Consider the following 21,381-nt stretch of genomic DNA (forward strand, 5'->3'; position numbering starts at 1 on the left):
GCCTTGTCAACTGATTGTACAAACAGGAATGTTCAACTTCAGGTGGGCAGCACGATAAGATGTCCTTGAGTTTGTTCCATTGTCTCAATTCATGCGAAATATACCCATTGAATTAACAATGTATCCATTGTTAATACCGAGAGATTTTGGCCTCTGAGGTGCGTATCGGTGGGCTGGGCTGAGAGGCATGACATGTAAATGAAGAAGGGAGTGTTTTTCTGATATATCACTTGTAATTTGCATTCACGATTAATCAAAAGCCGGCAGGGGCTGCAGAGGTCAGGTGTCAGTTCAGAAGCGCACACGGAGTGGCTTCGTAGAAAACTGCGCCTCCTGCCGGCAGAAAAGACAATCTCTTCCTGGGTCTGTTCAACTGTCCGAGCAAACATCTCTGACAACGAGTTACACCCCACTTACTATTTATTATTCAATATTAGAAACATTTAAAAGTAGTAGACTGTTACTTCAAGTTAGTGGCATAACGTTTGCATTTGGTTATTGCAATTAATTACGAAAGATGCAACGCTAGAATTAAATAAAGACTGAATAGATGGGGCACTTAAACTCACCATCGCTGAGGTCCGGAGAGAGCCAGTGGGGGCTGCTGGTCACCGCCTCACTGGGGGTCACCGGCATCTCCTGCCACACCTTGGCATTTGGGTTTAAACTGGTGCCTTTCGATGTGACCTTGAAGGGAGAAAAAAAAAAACACGTTTTATTTATGTGTGTGTGAGCACAAAGCGTTAAGCAAACGGCTCCATTTTGTGTGACTTGAATAAAATGATCTCTGGCTCCAGGCTAAACCTAACAATTTTTATTAAGGGTATTCTAAGTTAGTATAAGTTAAGCAATTGAGAGCCTAATTTGGTGAGAAAAAAAATATCACTCAACTCAGGCTGAACAATTTTGAAAAAGATAACTGCACTTTTTTCCCCTCAATACTACGATGCCGATTTAAAATTTCACAAATAGAAGCAATAGATTAATGTGCATTACAATAAGATTTAAAAAAAATAAAAATAAAACAAAGGCAAAGTAACCATGAATTAATATGAAAATTTAATTACCTACTTAGATTTGAGTTAACTAACAAAGCACTCTGACTAGGCGTTCAGTATGACAACTGTCTCGTAACTGCGGAGGACAACTACAATTCACTTTTTGACAACAAAAGACTTTGATTTGGGACCTTCTGTGACAAGCGTGGTGCATAATTCGCGTGTGTAGAAATTGGCGACGTGAAGAGGGGGTTGGACGAAACGCTAGCTCGTTAGCACGGAAGCTAACCGCGGACGTTAGCACGGAAGCTAATTGCGAAAAGTCGCTACGCAGCTGGAACCCACCACCAGAGACCAACCAGCCGAACGCCAGCGAGCGTGAGGGAGCCGGCAACCCCACTTGCCACGTTAGAAACACCCAGCAGCAAGCCCACTGGACACGTCACAAACTAGCATACAACTGGCTAGCAACGAGACCCGACAAAATGCCACCCAAACAGAAGCAAGACACAAAGCAGGATGAGGATTTCCTGACCCTCACTCAAGTAAACGAATTACTCCAGCAACAAAAAGAGCTTTTTACGGCGCTCTTGCAACAACAACAGGAAAACTTCAAAGGATTTGTCAAGATGATAATAGACTCAACAAACTCACGACTTGACACTTTTACCAGGGAAGTCCAAGAAATAAAAACCAGCATCAACTTTACCCAAAAAGAGGTAGACGACATTAAAAAAAATCTAATCTGTCAAACTGGCCATTCCAAAGACATGCAAACAGAATTCTACAAAATATGTGACGGCATGCTTGTATTAACAGACAAGATGGACTACTTGGAAGGACAGTCAAGAAGAAACAACTTGGTAATTGATGGAATTGAGGAAAAACCGGGAGAAACGTGGACTGAAACAGAGGAAAAAGTTCAAAAAATCCTCAAGGAGAAGCTGCTGATACAGGGGCAAATTGAGGTGGAGAGAGCTCACCGCACAGGAAGACAAGAACCTGGAAGACCTCGTCCGAGGCCAGTTGTGGTGAAATTTCTCAAATACAAGGACAGATCAAGGATCCTACAAAAAGCAAAATACTTAAAAGGCTCCAACATCTACATCAACGAAGACTTTACAGATGCCGTACGACAAAAAAGAAAAGAGCTCCTCCCAAAATTAAAAGCTGCACGTGACAGAGGGGAAACTGCCTACTTAAGACATGACAAACTTATCGTCCACCCCCGCACCAGTACTCCAACACAACAGGCTCGAGTTCAACACCATCAAGCAGCATACTGAGAATTATTCACCACCCGAAGATAAAAACTCTGACCCTACTGAAGCAGGAAATTCACATACCAAAAACATGGACTTCGAACCCTTTGATGACCCTTCCAACCCTTTGATGACTTCCAACCCTACTGACCACAAGACATTTGACCCTGAGAACAACTTGGACCCGGACAATAACTTTTTCAAGACCGACCGACCGCGAGGGAGCCAGCGACGACCGACCGTGAGGGGGCCAGTGATGACCGCGAGGAAGCCAGCGACGACTGCAGGGAAGCCAGCGACCGCGAGGAAGCCGGGAGACAACCAGCCAGCGACCACCGCAAGGGAGCCAGAGACGACCGAGAGGAAACCAGCGACGACAGCAGGGGAGCCAGTGACCGCGAGGGAGCCGGGAGACAGCGAGCCTGAGGGAGCCGGGAGACAACCAGCCAGCGCGCGTGAGAGAGCCAGGAGGCAGCCAGCCAGCGAGCGTGAGGGAGTCGGCGACGACCGCAAGGGAGCCAGCGACCACGAGGGACCCAGGAGACGTCCAGCCAGCAACCGCGAGGGAGCCAGTGATGACGGCGAGAGAGCGAGCGACGACAGCGAGAGAACCAACGACGACAGCGAGAGAACCAACGACGACCGCGAGGGAGCCAGCGACGACCGCGTGGGAGCGGGAAATTCACATCCCAAAAACATGGACTTCCAACCCTTTGAAGATATTGACTATAAGCCATTCGATCCCGAGAACAATTTGGACCCAGACAACAACTTCTTCCAGAACAAACAAAGGGTAACAAACTCTGACTATTACCTGGATGAACAATTCAACACTAATATAAAATTGGAAAATGCACTTTCAGTAATACACTTAAACAGTAGAAGTCTCTATAAAAACTTCACAAAAATCAAAGAATACCTGACTAAATTCAATAAATTCAAAATAATTGCCATATCAGAAACTTGGCTTGATGAAGATAAAACAACTGAAATGGAAATAGAAGGTTATGAAATGTTTGCAACTAATAGGGAAAACAAAAAAGGAGGGGGGGGTTGCAATATATGTAGACAAAGCACTTAAATGCAGTAAAATCGAGAGATTGACAAACACAATAGAAAACCTAATGGAATGTCTAACCATTGAAATACATAATAAAAAGGCATCAAATATCATCATAAGTTGCATCTATAGGACACCAGGATCATGTATTGCCACATTCAATAAAAAACTAACAGATATGCTCAGTTACAACAACGATAAGAAAACACGAATAATATGTGGTGACTTTAACATTGACTTATTAAACCCAAATGGACACAAAAAAACAACCGACTTCATAAATACTATGTACAGCAACAGCTTTTTCCCAGTAATCCTGAAACCTAGCAGAATAACAGTTGACACGGCCACATTAATAGATAACATATTTATAAATAAGATTGACCATAAAATGGAAAGTGGACTTCTCATTAATGACATAAGTGACCACCTACCTGTTTTTGCAGTTTTTCATAATTATTTTGATAGAAAAGCTAAGTCAACAACTCGCATAACAGAAATAAGACTAAGAACCGAACGCTCCACCGACGCCTTTAAGCAAGACCTAGAAAAACAAAACTGGACCGAGGTCTATTCAAACGAAGACCCAAATACAGCGTTTGAAGTATTTCAGTCTACCATAATCTCCTTATATGATAAACATTTTCCATTAACTAAAGTCTCCAAAAAGTATAAAGACCCAAGTAAGCCATGGATAACGAAAGGCATAGAAAACGCATGTAAAAAGAAAAACAATTTATATAAATTGTTTTTAAAATTGAGAACTGAAGAAGCAGAAAAAAAATATAAGACCTATAAAAATAAACTAGTAAATATTATAAGAACCAGTAAAAGAGATCATTATCATGCACTATTAGAGCAGAATAAAAGTAACACACAAGAAATATGGAAGATACTTAACCAAGTAATCAGAAATAGTCCTAAAAAAATGGATTATCCAGAGTATTTTATCAAAGGCAAAAATACTATTTTGGAAAAAACTGCAGAAATAGCAACCGAATTTAATGAGTATTTTGTCAACATCGGCAGTAACCTAGCAAAACAAATTCCTGATCCAACAAACTTGTTTGAAATAGATAGATATGTAGAAAAAAACTCCTCCACGATGTTCCTTACTGCTGTAAAACAAGAAGAAGTATCAAATATTATAAAAACTTTTAAAAATAAAAAGTCAACTGATTGCTTTAATATTGACATGACAATAATAAAGCAGATTATAGAATATGTAGTGCGACCTTTCACGCACATATGCAACCTGTCATTCAAAGCTGGTATCTTTCCATCAAAAATGAAAATTGCTAAAGTTATTCCAATCTATAAAAGTGGAGAAAGACATCGGTTTACAAATTATAGACCAATATCACTACTACCACAATTTTCAAAAATATTAGAAAAACTATTTTCTCGCAGACTTGATAGCTTTATACAAAAGCATGCGCTGTTAAGTGAGAATCAATATGGCTTCAGGGAAAAGCGGACCACCTCAATGGCAGTTATGGAGTTTGTGGAAGCAATAGCCACTAATATAGACAACAAAGAATTTACTGTTGGGGTTTTCCTAGATCTAAAAAAAGCTTTTGACACAATAGATCACAGTATATTATTGAAAAAACTAGAAAGATATGGCATTAGAGGTGTAGCTTATAAATGGATAAAAAGTTATTTAGAAAACAGATATCAGTACGTGCAACTCAACAATAAAAAAACTAATCAACTAAAAATCACTCACGGAGTTCCTCAGGGGTCAGTGCTTGGTCCAAAACTATTCATCTTATATATAAATGATATCTGCAAGGTCTCAAAACAATTTAAATGTGTCCTATTTGCTGATGATACAACTTTCTACTGTTCTGGAATAAATCTGAAACAGCTCCTGACAACCGTAGAAAACGAATTAAACAAATTAAAAAACTGGTTCGACAGAAATAAATTGTCACTTAACCTGAAAAAATCGAAGTTAATTGTTTTTGGCACAAGACCAATCAAACACCAAGCTAAAATTATGGTAAACTCAATTGAGATAGAAAGAGCGTATGAAACCAAGTTTCTCGGATTAGTAATAGACTCAAAACTATGTTGGAAGCCACATATCGATAACGTAAAAAGAAAAATAGCCAAAACCGTAGGGATCCTCTACAAAACCAAGGAAGTGCTAAATAAGAGATCTTTGTACACATTGTACACTTCATTATTATTACCATATATGACCTACTGTGTGGAAATATGGGGAAATGCCTGCAAAACAAACACACTCCCTATTCTCAACCTACAAAAAAAAGCAATTCGAATTATTAATAGATCAAAATATACGGAACCCACAAATCCACTATTTATCAAATTAAATACGATGAAATTTTATGACCTGGTTGACTTTAAAATCGCCCAATTAATGTACAAAGCACACAATAACCTGCTCTGCCAAAACATTCAGAAGTTTTTCGAAATTCGAGAAAGCAGCTATGATTTAAGAGGTACCAACTTATTCAAAAAACTCAAAACAAGAACAAACATCAAGCAAAGAAGTGTATCTATCAAAGGTGTTAATCTGTGGAATAATCTCGAAACGGACCTGAAAATGAGTAAATCGCTTGCCGAGTTAAAAAACAAATTCAAAAAAATAGTACAAACAACCTACATCAATCAGAGTTAAAATGATAAATTCAAAACATTAAATATAATGATAAATCAGAACTAAGTTGATAAATAGAGAAAGGTATATAAATATCCATTATGAATTTAAGAGAAAATTGACACAAGAGTGTCAGGGTGTGGAAGTATATAATCCCGATACAAACCAAAAGTTGTAAAAATATCACGGTTAAGGGTAAAGTATGAGCCTTAATGGAGACTTCTTTCTTCTTACTTTTCTGATTGATATAAAAATGATTTATTAGATACAATCACATAACGGGGTAGGACTAGATAAGTTTTTTACTTCTTCCTACTCCCTTGAACATAATAATTGTGTTGAATGAAGATTGATTTCTTTCTTTTTACTTTTTTTATCTACCTTATTTTCTGTCAAATTATTACTGTATATATGTTTTATGTTATGTTCAATAAAAGTATCAAAACAACTTCCAGGAAATTCTACCACACAAGTGGAGTGGTCATTTACTTTTTTCCAGATTTGGCATTGCATAAAACATGACAAGACCCCTAATCGGTGAACGGGAATTAATTTAATTGTCAGCGAGTTGTTTTTTTAGATATTTATTTGGCCGCTTTGTTCTTGTTGAACCAGTCAAGTGTTCTGCTTTCCCAGCTGGCTCCAAACCTTGGCTGTGACACACATGCACAGCAAAAGTAATCTCGGACATCTGCGGTGTAAAGAGAAGCATTGTGGGTAATGCAGTGCCATGGCTCACAGAGTTCACAAGTTGGGCGCTTTCACCCAAAAAATTGGCTTTAAAGGCCCGAATGGGACAATACATTAGATCGATAGAACCCCCTCCCCCCCCCACACATACACAGACACACACACACAAAAATATTCAGCCACCGATCGTGCAAGTTCTCCAACCTAAGTAGATGAAAGAGGCCTGTAATTTTATTGTGTGTGATTTACTTTACCCCACCCATTCGCCATTATTATTACCGTATTTTCCACACTATAGGGCGCACCAAAAAGTCTTCCATTTTCTTAAAAGCTCACAGAGCGCCTTAAAATCCGGTGGGTCTTGTGTATGGTCATTATGGTAATACAGCGACTCCAAGATGGCTCCTTCCTGGAAGGATGCTTCCAATGTTCTAACTTGCTGTTGGTTCAGTGAACTGTGTCGCTGCTTTATAAAATAAGTTTTTATTGCGGCTCCGAAAAAAGGAGAGCTGTGGTGTTGTTTTTTTAAAAGAGTCTCAACAAATGCAGGTAAGTCTTTGTCCGTCTCCGTGCCTTCTGTTCTTCAGTTCGACTCGAGAGGCGTTCAAATTAACGATTACTTCAATGAAACTACGAAAATTGAAAATGCATCAAAACTGAAAAGCAAGCGAGGATATCACAAAATAAATTCTATAGCCCCCCCCCTACATAGTTTATATTGGGATTTCATCATTTGTGAATACACAACAAAGGAATAAATAACTACTACTGACATCTGATCGTTTTGTTGAAGCTATGATCAAGGAAATGCCAATGCGTTTTTCAGAGGCGGTCATGAACACCTCTCGAGTTGAACGGCAGAAGAGAAGGCACGGATATGGACAAAGACTCACCTGTATTTGTTGAAAAACGGAGAGCTGTGGTTTTATTTTTTTAAAACGCAGCCTTTATTAATGGTTTTCACAGTCTCAACAAGTACAGGTACTGTACGTCTTTGTCCGTCTCCGTGCCTGCTCTACTTCCGTTCTGCTCGAGAGGCGTTCATGGCCGCCTCTGAAAAACGTAAATTAATGATTACTTCAATGAAACTACGAAGAAAATCAAGCGAGGAAATCACAAAATAAGTTCTGTAGGGGGGAAGATATAGAATTTATTTTGTGATTTCCTCGCTTGATTTTCTGTTTTGATGCATTATTTTCAATTTTCGTAGTTTCATTTACATTACTGTAATAGTTAAATTTACATTTTTCAGAGGCGGTCATGAACGCCTCTCGAGTTGAATGGAAAGAGCGTAGCACCATCTCGTGGAGGCATTATAGATTGCGCTTTATAATGCGCCAATGTATGCAAAACAGCCATTCATTGAAGATGCGCCGCATAATCCAGTCCGCCTTTTCGTGCGGAAAATACGGTAATCGCTATTTAGCTACCTCACCGTTTTAGTGTTTCTATCTTATTATTTGTATGTGCATATAAAATACTGCCATGCAATCTGTGATTTTCTGGATTTTTTTGGTTCTCATATTCTCTCTCAAAATTGAGGTCTACCTATGATGAAAATTACGGGCCTGTCTTATCTTTTCAAGTGGCACAAGTAGCGGCTCACTGAATACTATTTTTCCCCACTACACATACACGTTTTGTGAATCAGTTTGTTAAATGGTGTGCTGTGAATTGTATTCAAATCTGAAATATGTGCCATGGCTAAGTAAAGGTTGAAAAACACTGGTCTACAGCAATGATTTATTTTGTGTATCAAATGTGTTCACATTTATCTTCTTCACAAACGATACAGTTTTTGTTCTGACCAAAATGTATAACTCCAAAAACATGACAATATGGAATTGATGAAAGTGAAACATTGGTTTAATAGAATTAAACTGGCATTAAACTTGATTAAAACTAAAAATAGATGCGATGACCACTGACAGTAATAAAATCTATTTCTTGGTGGTGACAAATTAACTGGAAAAAAATGTCTAATTTACAGTCCAAGCTCTAAAGATGCAGAGCAATATTAAACTAAGCAAACACGTTCTTGGTCATTAATCGTTCCGTATTTGATTGTTCTAAATTTTTTCCACATATAAGTTATTGTGCTGAGGTTTGTGGCAATAATTACAGTATGCTATTTGGTATAAAGAAAACAACCATGGGAGCAAATATTGGAAAATGGAAGACATACAAGACCACTGATAATCAATTTCCCTCGATCCGGGGTTCCATGTAAGCTCTCGCCCCGTAGGGTCAAAATGATCACAACGGTGAGCAAAAATGCCAGAATCACACAGACGGGGCCTTGTGAATGACCTGCAGAGAGCTAGGACCAAAGTCACAAAAAACACCATTAGGAACGCACTACGCCAGCAGGGATCAAACCCCCCAGTGCCAGACACCTTCCCCTGCTTAAGCCAGTACATGTCCAGGCAGGTTCGAAGTTTGCTAGAGAACATTTGGATGATCCAGAAGAGGGTTGGGGTAATGTCATATGATCAGATAAAACCAGAATAGAGCTTTTGGGTAACAACTCCCACTTGTCGTGTTTGGAGGAGAAAGAATGCTCGGTTGCATCCAAAGAACACGATTTCTGTTCAGCATGACAGTGGGTACATCCCACTTCGGGGCTGTTCTTCTGCTCCGTGTGAAGGAAAGAATGTATCGTCAGATTTTGAGTGAAAACCTCCTTCCACCAGCAAGGGCATTGAAGATGAAATGTGGCTGGGTCTTTTGTCTGAAATGATCCTAAACACACATCGCCTGGGTAACGAAGGAGTGGCTTCGTAAGAAGCATTTCAAGGCCTTTGAGTGGTCTCACCAGTCTCCAGAACCGCAAAGAAAATCTTTGGAGGAGTTGAAAGTCCAGTAACAGCCCAAAAACATCACTGCTCCATCAAAAGTTCTGCATGGAGGAAAGGGCCAAAATACCCACAGCAGTGTGTGAAGACTTACAGAAAAAGTATGACCTCCTTCATTGTACAGAAAACGTTCGATCTCTGTCATTGCCAACAAAGGGCATATAACAAAGTATTGAGATTAACCTGTGTTACTGACCTAATAAGATAAGATATCCTTTATTTGTCTCACACTGGGGAAATTTACAGTCTACAGCAGCAAGATTGCGGGTAGAAAGAAGAAAGAGAAAAACAAAGTGTTTGCATCCACAAGATAAATGTTACAGCTTCATACTTATGTTCCACCATAATTTGCAAAGAAATCCTTTCAAAATCAGACAATGTGATTTTCTGAATTGTTCCTTGTTTTATCTTTCATAGTTGAGGCATACCTATGATGAAAATGATAGGCTCCTCATCTTTTTAAAGACCAATTGTGAATTTCAAAAATGTCAAATGTGATATTTTTATGTCACAAGTAATTAAATAAAACATATTAAGGCATGAAAAAAATAAATTGTAATTTGTATATTCGACAAAGTAATCGTTTTCCCAAAGTGAGAGTCTGGCGAGTGACAAACCCAGATATGTGATGTCATTTAAAGAAAAACAAGGGCACAGCTCAATCTGGAAAGTGTATGAAAGCTAGTCAGAAAATCAATTCAGAAAGTGACGTTTCAAACTTATCTGAGAGGCTCTAGGTCAAGGGTGTCAAACTCATTTTTTGTTGCGGCTTCCCTTGGAGGGCCGAAGTAAAATCTCAACATTATTTATTACCCATGACACTTTGACATTTCGGTCCAGATTTCAGAAAGGATCATGCAAGTTGACACACATGATTTGCTCCAGCGGGCCACATAAAATGGCGTGGCAGGCCGGATCTGGCCCCCGGGCCTTGACTTTTACACCCGTGATCTAGGTGTTTGAAAAGGTGGAAGAAGAGGATGTTGTTGGACCATACGTGTACGAGCCAGATGTTCAGGATGCGGGGAATGTGCCCCAAAGGCCGGACATAGAGTGGAAACGAGACCCATCGGGATTGGAAGAATGGTAAACTTTATAGGCAGCAGTTATTAGCTTAGCGCTGTGATGCTGTGCTGTCAATTGTGCACGATGAAATTACCTACTTGGTCCATGTGTTCCCGCTGGTAGAGTCCTACATTGTCATTGCTATGGTAGTTCTGTTGTGTTGTTGGTGACTCCACACATATCAGCAGCATTGTTAGTTGCAAACCATTACAGAGGATTCCATCCATGCGCTCATAATTTGACACTATGGACACGTATATTTTGAATCGAGTGTATTTGAAAACAACAGCCAGCTATTGATTGTTCTGTAATAGTCACCAAGGAGTTTAATGACTATGTAGCTCAATAAATGGGAGAATTTTCTCAAATTCAAACGTTTTACTTGGGGACAAACATTAAAAATCATTTGTGGTATATATATTGCCAGTTAACTTGATAGATAATTGCAACCGATTTCAAAAGCAGGACAAAGTGCTCTAGATTACAACTCAGCAGCTTTACATGGTTTACATTACACATGACACACTCACTAAAATTGATTGTTGCCATGTTTGTATGAATAAATAAAGCAGTTTAAGAAGGACAGAAAAATATTCAAGACAGGCTCAATTTTTTGAGTGAGCAAATTTAACCCCGCTCAGGAGGTGGTTTAAAAATTTACTCCGGAGTAAATGCTAGTATAAAAATACCTACACTATATTATCAAAGGTGTTTGCTCACCTGCCCTGACTCACATCAGAACTAAAGTGGCATCCCATTCCGAACCCATCGGGTTCAAACTGACGCCAGCCCACCTTTTGCAGCTATTACAGCTTCAACTCTCAGAGGAAGCCTGTCCATAAGCTTGAGCAGTGTGTTCATGGGAATTTTTGACAAGTCTTCCAAAGACGCATTGGTGAGGTCACACACTGATGTTGGTCGAGAAGACCTGACTCTCTGTCTACGCTCGAATTCAGCCTAAAGGTGTTCTATCGGGTTCACATCAAGACTCTGTGCAGGCCAGTCAAGTTCATCCACACCGGACTCCGTCATCCATGGCTTGATGGACCTTCCTTTGTGCACTACAGTTATGTTGGTAGAGGAAGGTGTCCGCTCCAAACAGTTCCCACAAGGCTGCAAGCGTGGAATTGTCCGAAGTGTTTTGGTAACCTGATGCATTCAAAGTTCCTTTCACTGGAACTTAGGGGCCAAGCCCAACTCCTGAAAAGCAACCCTAACACCATAATTTCTCCTCCACCAAATTTCAAACGTGACACAATGCAGTCCGAAATGGACCGTTCTCTTGACAACCTTGAAATCCAGACTTGTCCATCAGATTGCCAGATGGAAAAGCATGATTCATTACTCCAGAGAACACATTTCCACTGCTCTCTAGTCCAGTCGCGGCGAGCTTGACACCACTACATCCGGTGCTTTGCATTGCACTTTGTGATGAATGGGCTTGGATGCGGCAGCTCTGCCAGGGACACCCATTCTCTGCATACTGTACTTGGGCTAATCTGAACGCCACATCAAGTTTGGAGCTCTGTAGCAATCGACTGTTCAGAAAGTCGGCGACCTCTATGCACCATGCGCCTCAGCATCCGTTGACCCCTTGCCGTCAGTTTACATGGCCTACCACTTTGTTGCCGAGTTGCTGTTGTTCCCAAACTCTTCCATTTTCTTATCATAAAGCTGACAGTTGACTATGGAATATTTAAGAGCGAGGAAATTTCACAACTGAATTTGTTGCACGGTTGGCACCCTATGACATTTCCACGCTCCTGAGAGCGACACATTCTTTCATAAATGTTTGTCAAAACAGTCTGCATGCTTAGGTGCTTGATTTTATACATCTGCGGCCAGGCCGTGCCAAGTGATTAGGACACCTGATCATTTGGATGGGAGCGCAAATACATTTGATAATATAGTGTTGCTCCAGTCAGCATATATTGTTTTACAACAATACAGGGCTCTACATTAACTTTTGCACTGGTGCTACAAACTTTTTCAGGGGGTCGCACCACACTGGATTTGGTCGCACCCTTTTGGGGGGCGGTACAGCATGACCATATTTGTTGATGTATAGGTATGATGTCAAGATTAACAATATATTTGCCATGTATTTTAACTGTAATAATTGTTTGCAACACAGCAGCGTCAAAATAGATCTGTTATTTTACATGACTAAAAGACAGACTAAAAGGAAGTTGTTACAATGTCATGGCAAAAAACTTTATCCACCACTAAAGAGTTGTGAAATAATAGCTGAAAGCTAAACCAGGATTCCCACTCTTCCACTTGCTTTTTATTGACGGACCTTTTTTCAATGACTTTTGTGGACCAATTTAGCCATTTTTAAGGACTTTTTCTCCATTCAGCGGGGGATTCACGGTGGATTTAATGCCCGCTCAGCAATACACGGGCTGAACAGAAAGCCACATAGGAAGGGCACATCTTTATTTTTATGGGCAATCACATAACCCTTTATTTGACATACTGTATGTCAAATTTTAGCTTTGCTACAGGTAGGAAAATGAAAAAAAACTTTTTAATTAATTCTCAAATAAAACACACAAAGAAAATTTTAAATTGAGAAAATATATAACTTCAATTTATTTTCGAATAAACAAAACACTAAGAACAGAGCTATTGGTCATATGGGTCACCTGGACAGGGTTTAGAAAAAGCTGGTTTCACTAACTGATGTACTGATTGCCCATCTTATCCAGTATACTTTAACAGCTGAAATGCATGTCAGAAGTCTAAATCCCAAATGGTCCAACCCTATTATTTTCCCTCATATCACCTTCAATGATCAGACATGTTTTAGAATGACAAATATGAAACTGATATGAAAATTAGGGAAGAGCAGACAGTGACTTAGTTTTCTCCTCAATCTCTTTTGCAAGTTCTTGGCGATCGATTTTCTTCTGTTTTGCTGTGTGCCTCAATGCATTTGACTTGACCAGGAGGCTATGACAAATTTTACCTCTCACGGAGATGCCCTTCTTGCACACTCCGCAGTAGGCCGACGTATAATCGCCAGCAATTTTTCCGACCCATACACGGAACTCCAGCTTTTCCAGCCACGCCACTTGAAAATAGCATTGTCCCGGAATATTTGTAGCGACGCCACTCGAGCGAAGCGCGCCTCAGCAGTCGAAAGTCCGCTGCTCTCTGCTGTGTGTGCGTCCGCGCCAACATGTACGCACGCGCACGTCTTTTGGTTTCAACCAAGCAACCGACGTCACAAATCAAATACGCTTTGATCTACGACAACAAAACGCTAGCCTAGTTGAAACAACAGCTAAGCTTAGCTGACGCACACACAGCAGAGAGCAGCGGACTATCGACTGCTGAGGCGCGTGGTCATCATCGGAACTAATCGGAGACGGCGGAAAAAGCAGAGCGGGTACCAGGTCCTGCATGTTCCGACAAAACTATGAATTGGAAGGGTGGGGAAAATGACATACACAAATGAAATGAACACCGCAGGTTAATTTTTATGGATTTTAAACTATTTCTCTGAAAATTATGGACAATTAAGTACATAATTTTACAACTTTTTTATTGATTTTTAAAAAAACTTTAAGGACCCATACGAACCCTGTAAACAACTTTAAAATAATTTAACTTCTACACTACCTGTAGTTCAACAAAATACTATATGGATAATTACAATGCTTGTACATTTTGAACATTTATATGTAAACACTTTTGAACAATTGAACATGGAAAAGACTGAAAATCTTTTACACACTGCCGATATTTCCATTTATTATATTTTAAATACAAATAAAACTAAAGAACTCATATTGGACTTTAGGAAACGCAGAGCTGACCTAACCCCTATTTTCATCAATGATGACTGTGTGGAAATAGTCCACAGTTACATATTTCTTAGGAGTACACATTACAGACACCCTCTCCTGGACTACAAATACCACAGCAATTGTTAAAAAGTCCAGGAAACGAATTTACTTCCTCAGGACTTTAAAAAGAAACAACCTCTGTAAGAAACTGCTGATAGCCTTTTACTACTCTACTGGTGAAACCATTTAACATACTGTATTACGTCATGGTATGCAGGCTGCTCTGTTGCGGACAAAAAACACTACAGAGAGTTGTAAAAACTGCAGAAAAAGTCATTGGCCTCTCTCTTCCACCATTATAGGACATTGCCAACACCCGTTACTACGCAAGAGCCAGGACCATCAGTACAGCCACTTCTCACCCCAGTCATCACCTTTTCACTCTTTTACCCCCAGAAAGGCGATACAGATCAATTAGATCGCACACCACCAAATTCAAAAAGTTTTTTTCCAAACGGCATTCGTTCTCTGAATCACCATCATAGTCACCAGCACAATACGTATGTGGGATAAATAATCCTTTTTTTAAAAATGTGCCTCTTGCCCACAAATATGATTGCACTTAAAACATTTTCATCGAAACAATTTTAAATGTTACGTTACATTCTGTGCGGTTACTGATGACTGAATGTTGTTGCTTTGTTTTTCTGTGGAGGGGGCGGGGGGGGGGGGGGTTGTGTTTTTATGCAATGACAATAAATCGAAACTAACTATATGCAGGACTTAACAAAAGTCTTAGGGGACAAAAATATTAAGATTTTATTTTAACGCTTCGACCGGTATTAAATCTCACTGATTATTTTATGTTTGACACCCCCACCTGCTACAATTAAGTATGGAAGCCAAGTGATTTTTTGATACATTGTAACAAAGAGTAAATGATAACCACGAAATGTACGCAAGTAAAATAGCAAGGCGATTTCACCACCATCGTTCTTCTTGTCAAATGTCATCTTATGTAGATTGATAGAAATCCCACATAATTTATAGATGAAGCGGAAAGATTGATGATCAATGATTATTTTAAATAAAACGCATCAAATCAACACAATCTGATATTGTAGGCATAATATGGTGATTTATGATGATGGTATTTTTCCCAAATTATATATTTACTACCACATAATCACTTATTGTGATGATACTTTTTTTTTGCAAGTTGACACCCAAGTAGGCAGCAGTGTTGTGGTCCTCGAGCCGGTCCTTGGCCTCGAGGACTGAAGGTCGGTCCATGGTCCTTGGCCTTGGGAGTCAAGTCCTTGGCCTCGGGTTGCCGGTCCTCAGACACAATGAGGGATTAGAGCCTCGAATCCCTTGTCCACAGGTATAAAGTGGGTCCAAGGACCGCAAAAATCACGAAGGAATCAAATAAATTCCATTCAGGGAAACGCATATTGATGGATTAATCTGGCGCTTTAAGAGGGGCGGGTCTGCCACTGACAGCTGACAGTTAGCGCAACGTATAAAGAGCGGCATCACAGTTAGTTTCAATCATGGTTTGTTCCGTTCGCGATCGGCAGTTTAAATGGCGTGTAAAGTCTTTCTGTAACGTGGTGTTTTTTATTTAGTTATTTTTGCACAGTCGTCACGTTTGTGCGGTGGCACTAGAATGTTTGTTTGAACCAAGTAATTTGCGTTACAGCTGGAGTCAATCATGTCGGCAGTTCACTTCCGGGTTTGGCCGTTGGGATTTGCAGTCCTTTTGCTCGATTCCAGTTATGTTTGCAGAATGCTTTCTCATGTTTGGAATGATGAATATTGATAATACATAGTTTAAAATCATGGTTGATTTAATTATTTTTTATTATTATTGTGAAGTTGAAGGTATTAAATTAATTAATGTCGTATTAGTGGGAGTGGTAATAATAGTAGTACTCAGAGAATGTTTAGAGATCAGCCATCTCGTTACCTCTGCGTCCCGCGTCCGAGACGCATAATTAACCCACGGGACGCACAGTTCCAAACAATGTGCGTTTTTGGGACGCAAGGAAATTTCTCAGTCAAAACAAACAAACAAAAAAACTACGGCAAGCCTGAGGATTTCACAGTAACAATCGTTTCCGGTAGCGTGTCGTTTCCGTGGCGTCATTTTCACGGTACCGAAAAATAGTTTAACTATAAAAGTCACCGCACACGAATTGACTGTGATCAACGCGATTTCACTCCGCCTGTATGTGTGTTTGTGATGTGGTGTGTGAGTGTGTTTCTTCTAATTTACTTTCGTTTTGTTTTCAGTGTTGGGGGGGGGGGGCGCAACAGATGACGTTATGTGCGCATGCGGGTTGCTATTTTAGTCCGCAAACTGAGGAATGGCGCGGATGAAAGTTTGAGATGGCGGCGAAAAAAAACTCACCAAGGTCTACTAATTACGATATTTAAGAAATGGGAATGCTAGTCTGATTTTTTCGTATGAATCGTCCAAAGGGCGTATCACTAAACTCACCTGTGACGTATGCACAGAACGCGAGAGCGAGATACAACGCGAGGCACGGTTACGAGGCAAGTTGGTCATTAGATTTGTAGGCTAATCGCTGTGAAAAATATTATGAAACAGTATTGGTTATTCTATAATTTACTGGTTGTAGCATGGTAACTTTATCAATAAAACATTCGTCACAAGGTGTAGTAATGCTAATGTTCACTGTTGGTAGAACTAATGATAATAAATAATGATAAATAAAGCTTGCAACTGAGGTGCGCAGAACCACATTATTATCAGCTTTTGTTAATATCCACTTTAGTCTGTATTACGAACAAGAGGCAAGCAGTGAATGGCTTTACTGTGTTCGTTGTCTTTTGACATTGTCAGCAGCCACCTGCAAACAGAGGTCCATGCCCTTGTGGTAAGAGCTACCCTCGCGGCCTGATAACAGCTGGTTTCAAGAAAACACGTCTCCTCCCTGGACGCCATTTCACGACATGATCGACGTAATCGTCCCCAGACTCGCCTCTGAGTGACAACGCGTGCTTCTGTGTCACAGCCAGCCAAGTGGAGTCGAGTCAGCTGACTGAGCTGCGCAGGCCGGGTCGTCGCGACGCATGTCACGGCTGCTAGCTAGCCTAGCGTTAGCCACACACACAACCGATTATGCTAACGGCAAGGTTCGGGGCGAAGGGACGTTTAACTTAAAAGACAGTCATCAAAGTTGTTGGAATGCGAACTGTGAACATTCCTCTAAACCACTTGGGACCCAAAACAAATCCATCAATCATACACGCACAGCGGCTTCATAACTGATTGGGTAATGATTAGTCAGCAAACGACTTAATGAGCTTCCCGGTGGGCAGCTAATGTTAAGCTAGCTATCTGTCGCAAGTAAGGTCCAAAGGAATACGGTTGTAAGCGTGCGTTGACGGGAATGCCTGCGCATTGGACTCAATACCACGATCACAGCGAGACAACGTTCGAACAGTCACGAGGACCACAAAACATGCGACAATTTTGTGATTTAACAGGTCAAAATAATGTTGGGAGTAAGCTAAAAATGTGGCTTATCATGCAGAGGTCCCGGTGGGTCTCCGTGTCGTAACGAGCAACTTTCGTTAGCCAGCAGGCCTGACTCACCATGCCGCCCGAGCCTTCCTCGTTCCTCGGTGGAGCCTCGTCTTCCCCGCCGGTCTTCGGTCCGGGATCAGCCTCCTCCTGCAGCAGCGGCGGCTCTCCGCTCTGGTCTGAACTCATCAGCCGCTCCTGACACTCTTCCACCCCGTCGCGTTCTCCCGACCCCGCCGGCCTGCCTGGCGCCCGCCTCCTCTGCCGGCCGCGTTCACCAGTCCGCCGGGCAGTCCGTCCCCCCCACCTGCTCGACTGGATGGGCCAGTGACGCTCGCTAACTAGCTTATCTCTCAGGCTAGCTGGCTAGCCGGCTAGCGGTTATGCTCCGGACCTAGCGTGCTACGAATCAATGAAGCGGGCTAGCTCAACGAGTCAAACCTGTAGTCTGTGCCACGACGCTAATAAAACCCAAAGACTGTAACCATGGCCCCTCGCACGGTGCAGTGTCCTCGGTCACTTTGTCACAAAGCACGCTGCTCAATCGCGCATTCTAGATTGGACGACCGGAGCGGACGCTGGGGACACGCACCTACACTCGGCGCAGGCACATCGTCCGCCGACGTCCCGGCAACCACCGCGAGTACTCGGTGACCTCTGTGACAGCGCTTCCGTTTCCGGTTTCAGTTCTGGGTCGAGCCCTTTGGATTCTCTCTGCGCGTGCGTGAGAATCGAAGTGGGTGGGCGGGGGAAGAGAGGCGACTGAACAGTGAGCAGTTTGACAACTGCGGCTAATTTGACTTCGATTTTGTGAGTGGAGGCCGGCTTGACCGCAGTGTTTGACAGTACTGTACATAGATGTACGCATCACTGTACGCCTTCAAGCGTGCAGGCATTGTTTTGAAAGGCTTGAAACTTCATTTGACAAAGTGACCGGTGCACTTTGTGCCATGTTTTATCTGCTGTAATGGAATTTAGGGGCTTTAACGTTGCTGTTCAGACACTATTACAAAGAATTCATTCTTCACAATTTCCCGACAGAAAAATATTCAGACATACAAAACAGATGGACTGAAACTGTATATACCTTTAACCCAGTTGTTCACAACGATAATCATTTTATCAAGATCTTGAAACCGATATGGAACATACAAAGGCTAAGTTGGTAAACAAGTTACCGGGCAGCGAAACTAATGAGAGACACGACATGCGATCAGACCGACAGAAATACATTTTCTTCTCTCTGTCACTTTTTAAATCGAAAAACGTTTTCACTTTTCTATATTATTGTGGTAGGTTACACTGGCGATTGATTCGCTGAGAGTTCCGAAGCCTCAGATCATTTCACTTACGTCACGTGAGCAAAACAACAGAACTGGGTTTGAATGGGTAAGACTCCATACACCATTTGTGTGTAGGGGGAGGGGGTCTGGTTAGCAAAAATTTACAAGTTACAAGATACTATTAATTAAATAGTGATGTTCCGAGACGTGAGTGAGTGAGTGAAAGAAAAATGGGGCTCATCAGAGTAGGAGGTCGTCTTCACCTTAGCCTGGCCTGGCAGTACAGCCCATTGTTTTGGACACCAGACATTCTGACCAAACTAATCATGCAGTATTATGATGTAAAGCTACAGCATCCAGATCCAGAAAAAGTGTGTTTGCCAAGATCAGAAGCAAATTTCTCAGTGTTACGTGGACGTAAAGCCATACACCGCCACCAGTGATCCTGTGTGGAGTCCAAGAAGTGGAAAGCACAACCATATCCTCGCAGGATGGCGAAACGCCTTCCATCAAGACCGCGTCTCTTCAAACAAGCATTTTATTCCACTGGCGTGGATTGTACTTAATTAAGTTTATTTATGTATTTAACATAAAAGCTAAAAGAAATTGTACCTAAAACAAGTTTATAAACAAATAGTTCTTAAAGATGAGATACAAATGTTTTTTATAACATAAGTAAACTGTATGATTGAGCCCCTGTACTACGAATGTTACAAAACCAAGATCCTCATTTTTGGAGTTCTAACTGGATTCACAACAATGATATACCTGTAGATACACCTACCAGCACAAAAAATAATACATAAAAAAATACACATTTCATATTATGTTCTACTTCTTTAAATGTGGAAAATTCATCACCAACAGAGTGACTCAGAGTCCATCACAGTAGCATTCACTGTCAACGGTGGCAAATGTGGCAATAAAGCTATGCCGCAGGTGGGAGTTGAAACGTCCGATGGGGTTCTGCCAGATGCTTCCAACAAACTCTCACAATACGTTTGGGTCTGCCAGGTCAGACCCGCATCTTCCCCCACCAGGGGAGCCAAATCACCACCAGGTGGTCATCAGTTTACAGCTCCGCCCCTCTCTTCACCCAAGTGTGCAAAACTTGAGGCCACAAATCCGATGATACAACCACAAAGTCAATCATCCAATTGCGGCCATGGGTGTCTTGGTGCCAAATCCACATCACATAAGAACACCCTTATATGTTTGAACATGTTATTGGGAAGGGGGACCCATGTTACCTTTGCGGGCTGAGCCTGGCCGGGCCCCATGGATGTAGGCGCGATCACCATGCACTCGCCAGCAAACCCCACCTCCACGCCTGGCTCTAGAGGGGACCCCCAGTGACCCACATCCAGGCAAGGGAAACAAAGGTCCATATATTTTAATCATCATAAGGGGTATTTTAATATGAATATTTTTGAGAAATATCAGTCTGGTTTTAGGATGAACCATAGTACAGAGACAGCTCTTATTATTCTATTAAACAGACTTAAAAACCCGGTGGGCATCTCTGGTCCTGTTTTGAACTGGTTTCATTCCTATCCCACAGATGTTATTTTGTAAGTTTGGATACTTGTTCCTCCAGAGTCCATGAAATTAAATGTGGGATACTCCAAGGTTCAGTTTTAGGCCCAATACCTTGGAATTTTTACACGCTTCTCCTCGGGGACGTCATCAGGAAATATGGCATCAGCTTCCACAGCAACGCTGATGATACACAGCTGCATATGGCTGTGTCTCCTGACAACACAGGGCTTATTGATAACCTTTTAAATTGTATTGGCAGAGAATTTCCTACAGCTCAATCAGGACAAAACTGAGGTTTTAGTTATTGGCCCTACTCTCTGGTCTTCCTAAAAAGAGTATTCTAAGCTTTCAATTACTGTACTCCAAAACTTAGCCGCACGAGTCCTGACAACCAGCAGAGGGCGGGAACACATTACACCAGTTTTAAAATTGGCTCCCTCTGTGTTTTACGATTGATTTTAAGGTGCTTTTATTCGTTTTTAAATGTTTTAATGGTCTTGGGCCATCTTATTTACCTGCTTTTATCATATAAACCATCGCGGATCCTGAGATCCTCTGGCACTGGCCTTTTGGTCCCCAACTATGGTAATAGCCTGCCAGAGGACATCAGATTCGTAGAGACTAGATGTTTTTAAAATGGCTGTTTGAAAGTG

General features: G+C 41.3%; 1 protein-coding gene across 2 annotated transcripts in view; it reads right to left on the minus strand.

Moving 5' to 3' along the window:
* larp4aa (La ribonucleoprotein 4Aa) overlaps positions 1-18,552 on the minus strand; it is a 37,380-nt gene extending 18,828 nt beyond the window's left edge. For both annotated transcript variants that reach the window (XM_086128234.1, XM_086128228.1), the window contains exons 1-2: positions 17,979-18,552; positions 570-687 (exon numbers count right to left, since the gene is read on the minus strand). In XM_086128234.1, the coding sequence (XP_085984360.1) occupies positions 570-687; positions 17,979-18,095 (235 nt within the window). In that variant the 5' untranslated portion in view covers positions 18,096-18,552. The remainder of the gene's footprint in view (positions 1-569; positions 688-17,978) is intronic.
* Positions 18,553-21,381: the final 2,829 nt, after the last annotated feature.

The sequence above is a fragment of the Hippocampus guttulatus genome, chromosome 1, assembly GCF_054856545.1.
Source record: "Hippocampus guttulatus isolate MCC_2025c chromosome 1, RoL_Hgut_1.0, whole genome shotgun sequence".
Taxonomy (NCBI): Eukaryota; Metazoa; Chordata; class Actinopteri; order Syngnathiformes; family Syngnathidae; genus Hippocampus; species Hippocampus guttulatus.